The sequence below is a fragment of the Amblyomma mixtum genome, chromosome 6 (genome assembly GCF_055824585.1).
Source record: "Amblyomma mixtum isolate Tamu chromosome 6, ASM5582458v1, whole genome shotgun sequence".
Lineage (NCBI taxonomy): Eukaryota > Metazoa > Arthropoda > Arachnida > Ixodida > Ixodidae > Amblyomma > Amblyomma mixtum.
Genome location: NC_143017.1, coordinates 28,764,799 through 28,770,061, shown reverse-complemented (window position 1 = coordinate 28,770,061; position 5,263 = coordinate 28,764,799). Strand labels below are relative to the sequence as shown.

General features: G+C 54.5%; 1 protein-coding gene across 1 annotated transcript; it reads left to right on the top strand.

The window, feature by feature from the left end:
• Positions 1 to 2,142: 2,142 nt before the first annotated feature.
• LOC149338491 (uncharacterized) lies at positions 2,143 to 4,778 on the top strand. Its single transcript, XM_089550331.1, has 2 exons — positions 2,143 to 4,193; positions 4,427 to 4,778. The coding sequence occupies exon 1, from the start codon at positions 2,910 to 2,912 to the stop codon at positions 4,182 to 4,184; it is 1,275 nt and encodes a 424-aa protein (XP_089406457.1). The 5' UTR covers positions 2,143 to 2,909; the 3' UTR covers positions 4,185 to 4,193; positions 4,427 to 4,778.
• Positions 4,779 to 5,263: the final 485 nt, after the last annotated feature.

The following is a 5,263-nucleotide window of genomic DNA, read 5'->3' as shown; positions in this document are numbered from 1 at the left end:
ATAAAACATGGTTTCTTTATGGGAAATTTCAGGCTTTAGGGGGAAGGCAAACCCCCCCATAAATCGTCCTCTGCCATGCTACTATAGCTTGTGTCGGCCCTCTCCGTTTCATTAACCTCTACGAGTGGCTCTTGGAGTTTGGACTTTGCCCCGCTCGCATCCTGTGATTTTCTTCCCCGCGATGCGTTTTTCATAGTTGGTTACCTTAATTGACAAGGGAGGGCGCCGGCGTCGCAGCGACACCAGCGCCACGGACGGCGTAATTGCTGTGCGCGGGGGGGGGGGGGGGGGGGAGATGACCCTCTCTTCCGCTGGGAAGCTCGATACGCGCGCTGGCGTTTCGACGCGATGCTCCGCTCTTAAGGCCCGTTCACACTTGCGAATCGCAGAGGTCGCGCGACCGTTTTGGTTGAAAGGCGACAGTCGCAAACGGTCGCGTTGGTCGAAAAGCGACAGTCGCAGACCAGTCGCTGGCTGCTCGATTTTCCAGCCTTGGGACTGCGAGTCTAAAACCGCTGAACCAATCAGCGAGCGAGTCAAGCTTCCGGCAACGACACCGCTCGCGGGCGCACCGGGCGACGACCTGCGCTGCCCCAGCTGGCTGCCCTAGTCGTCGCTAAGCCTATCCCGATTTCATATCGATGCCGCAGCAGAGAGCGCTTCGGATTCTGGCCAGCGCTAGTAATTAAGATGCTGTTTTCCCCACCGCTTTATTGTGAACCTCGTATCATAATAATATGAAGACATGCTCGATTTTCGCGACGCCTTCTGCAGCGGGACTCGCAGGTAAGAGTCGAGCCGCATTGGGCAGCAGCAGCAAAGCGGCTAAGGGAAGAAATTTGCTTGTGTCGCTGTTGTCGCTTCTACCAGCAACTCGGTATTGTCCAGCGATCTTCAAAATATTTATTTTTGACATTCCTCTACCCAAGGGCTTGGTATGAAGGCGAACAAACAGTGCTGGCGCATTTTTCTCACGCCGGCGGCCGGCACAGAGGCTGGCAGACCGGCCCTACAGAGAAGCACGCCTCTGTCATCATGACGCTTGCACGACCACGGGCAGATCAAAACCGCCACGACATCCTCCTCTTCGCTCAGGTAGTCGTAGTACATTGCGAATAGCAACTTAGAGGACTGAGCGTGATTGCAGGAGGCGCGGCCAAAGCAGACGAAACTCTTGAAAGCGCGTGAACATAATTCCCGACAGCTTTCGCTTCAAACGAGAATCGAACGAGAAGGCGACCCGGAGGTCTCGCTTGCAAGCGTGAACAATGGTGTCGTCGAGCTGCTGCCTGGTCGCAAGCGACTGCCGGTCGCGTGCCCTTTGCGACTCGCAAGTGTGAATGGGCCCTTAGACAGCAAGACGAGGCCGTGGGGGATAACGTTCTCGCGCATCTCGTCCCGTCCCGCAGTGGTTTATCTCCCCTTGTCCTAGCGTGGGCGAACATTCGCTCGGAACCGTGCTGGTGAGTCGGTCGTCGGTGAGTCGGTGAGGCACCGTTGGCACAGCCACCTACCCAAACATAAGCAATGGAGGCAGGTTGGCACATGAAGCGCAACATTAAGAGGCAGGTTGAACACTAAGCTGGGGTGTGTCCATGCATGGCCGCATTGATCAGAGAGCATGACTAATGTGTGGCCAGTATGTGGCCACTTACACGAGCACAGCATGCAAACAACCCGACATCAAAAACCTTGTTCACGGATCTCGTCCGTAAATTTCTAAACTGATTCTAGCAAGGAAAGACTTTTTTACAACATCAAGAGCACATTTTGACAGCTGTCCCTCAAAAATCATTACGCTTTCAAAGTACAAAGTGCAGCTGAGGGCCAATTAAATAAAAGCCTCGCGCCGGCAAGCTGGAGACGGAGAGCTTCCAGGGTAGCCATGTACTACAACTTTTCAGGACGCTTGGGTGTAAAAGCAATACTTTACACTGCATTAAGGCGGGATAGTTGGTTCGGAAGCATCTTGAAATATACAACGCAATCCATGACACACAGTATAAAAAGGGAACGAAATATGATCCACAGCACACAGTGAAAAGTTATATTTCAGTGGCACTATGTGTAACAGCATAACGCGGCTCAGAGCAATAACTGGAAGCAGCGAATGTCTCGCACGAATTCTTCAGGGGTCGCTCGTACATGACCAATGGCTTTTAAACTAGGCGCCACTCGCGCTGGCGACTGTGTAGGCCGGCTCCTTAGCTGGGTTTGAAACGCGCGCGCAATCACGCATGCCAGCGCCGCGAACGGAGCAGCAGAGGTAAGTAACTGAAAACGCGACCGGACAACATGACGCCGAGATCGTTTCCGGCTTCGCAAAACGTCAAGTGAAAGCCTCTCTAAATTTTCTTTCGTCCACGAAGCTTTTCAACTCTCCTTATCTCAAAATGTTGGCTTGCATCGACATCCGGATTGACACCTCGTCACATGGGACGCCATCTAGCGGTTTCGTGCACAGATCCGCGTTCTTCGCGCCGCTTGTGGCGCTTGCGTCGGAGCTCCTCCCGTCTGCCGCTGCTTGGTGTTGTAACGATTTCTTTTGGAATAGTTTGAGCTTCTGCGTTAGCAAAGTGCTTTTCACACCGATTAATTTAAAATCCCGAGTAATTACGCCAGCTAAACATGATGATTTAGAAAACTAACGCTTAAAAGAAAAAGGAAACGAAAATTTTGAACACAGATTAAGCAGCACTTTGCACCCTTATGCACGTCCTTGACGTACATCTCCGGACGGCCAATTTCGCGCCACTTTCGCGAACAAACAGCCGCTCGTTGTTCTGGAACTCTGTCGGTCGACGACAAATAGTTTTTCGGGAGGAATTGTTCCGGAGAGGTAGCGGTGGTTCTGCGTGTGTTGCCTGACGTTGGGGTCCTTGTGTGGCTTCCTGGGCACCTATTTCACGATGCAGCTGCCCCCACCCGCTCAGCGCCCGAAAAAGGCGCAGTGTTTCACCTTCACCGTGCCGGAGCCGATGACGGCGGAGGTCCTGATCGACGCCTTCGAGGAGGTCGTCGGCTTCGGGGGACTACAATATCTGCAGCACCGCGGGGGACTGAAGTTTCTCGCTGCAGTGTCCACTATGGCCCTTGCCCGGAAAATGGTTGCGGCGGGTTCCGTGCTTGTCGCAGGAAAGGAGGTCCCATTGGTCCAAATGGCTGCACCGGTGTTGTTCGTCTCGGTGTTCCAGTTACCACCGTCCGTGAGCGACGATGCACTCTCCGCAGCCCTCAGCGAGTACGGGAAAGTAAGAGCGGTGACGGAGACCGTGTTGCGATCAAGGAGCCACGTGCAATACCGGATCCGGGTGGTCAAGCTGGATATGCGGCGGGCGCCACCCAACTTCATCACCGTCGCGGGGCACCGTGCGATGCTACAGTATCGCGGGATGAAGAAGGTGTGCGCCAAATGCGGAGCGGAGGGGCACTTCCGCGCTGCCTGTACCGCGGTGCGTTGTGGCCGTTGCGCCACATTCGGCCACAGCCCCGAGGCCTGCGAAAAGGCGTGCAAGCGGTACGGCGGCAACCATGCGACAGCCGACTGCGGTCTACCGCGCTCGTACGCGGCCTCTACTGCTGCTGCCGCCGCGTCGCAGCAGACTAATTCGGCTACTGCAGAACCCCTTCGCAAGCCACCTGTACTACCCAACGAGCCCGGAGCCTGCCAGAAGAAGGACTCGGACCACAAGGTGACCGCTATCACCTTAGCGGCGAACCCGGATGTGGTGAATGTGGAGCTCACGACCGACCACGAAGCGACTAGTGAGCCTTCTACGTCCGGGACCCAGTCGGACAGGTCGCTCATCACCCAACGCGTAGCAACTGCCTTGGAGCCTCTCACCAAGGTGGCACAGAACACGCCAACTGAGGGGCACTGTGAGACGCCTGCTTCGCAGTCGCCAGACGCTGTGCTCCATACCCCGGTGAGCCAGGTAGCGGACCCCTTGGGTGCTCCGGGGCTTCTCCCGGGCAGCACACCTGCCACCCTGCCCTCGCGGCGCGCAAGCGCCACCGTGTCGCAGCGGCTGGGCACTTCGAAGGTGCCGCAAGGAGCGAGCGACGAAAGCAAGCGCAAGCTTTCCTCCTGGGATGGAGAGAGAGTTTCTGCAATGCCTTCGGCACGCTCCAAAAAAGGCAAAGGCTACGGAGGACGATCACGCCAGAATGAACGCCTCCTCTAAGGACTGCAGGTAACTGTCATGGTTTCCTATTCTAAGGTGATAGACCGTAACGGCCGACTTATCCTCCTCCTTTTCGGTGGCCCGGTCGCTGCATCGGCGGCGCTCCCGTCGAACTGTGCTATCGCGTCCATCTTATCGGCGGTTCAGCTTCGCCTACGCGGTTGGCATTCGTTGAACGGTGCGCGTGAGGTGAAGAGTGTTTGTGTCATTGTGACTGTCTTTGTTTTGTTTTTTTTTTGCAGCCGCTCGTCCCAACTGGACGTTTCTGCAGCATGCCGCTTGCTGCACGTCGTCGCCCTCTCCCACCTGCGAGCCGTCGGATGGAGCGCTAGTGTACCTGGGGTGCCTTCTCGCCCGCCTTGCAAGCGGGAAGTGTGCTTCAACCCAAACTCAGTCTGCAGGATTCTCGTGCGACTCCGTCTTTTTTTTTTTCGCTTTTCTTTCTTATGTTCGATACTTGAGGTTTCTTTTTTCATTGCTTATGATGGATGTCCCGATTTCTTTCAACGTACGTAGAAGGTTTCCGCGCTAGCGTGTTCTTGTCATGCTGATGTTTTGTTTTGAAAATAAAAATTAGTTTTCGATGGAAGGAAATGGCCTAGTAATTGTCTCACATCTCGGCGGACAAACGAACCGCGCCTAAGGGAAGGGAGGAAGGTGGGAGCGAAAGACGAGAGCATTCTTTGTTCTTTCTTTCCCACCTTCCTCCTTGATGTTTTGTTTCGTGTTCGTAAGAGTGAAATTTCCGTTGTCCTGCCGATGTCCTTTAATTTCTGTCACGTTTTAAAGGGTCCGTGAAAAAAATGGCTGTGGCTCAAATTGGTTAGGCCGGGAAATCGCGAAAGCAATACCCATGGCTACGCCCTCGCTCGCATGATAGTCGTGCTGTTGTGGTGCTTGTGTGAAACTTGTTGTATACCTTGGTGCTGCTGTGGTGATCACTTGGCTATTCTATGTACAACTAGTAGTGAAACTATAATCGCTGCGCTGTGAGGATATACTTGGTTGCATCCCGGCCACTGCGGCTGAATTTCTTGAAGGCGAAATTCTAGAGGCCCGTGTGCTGTTCGATGTCAGTG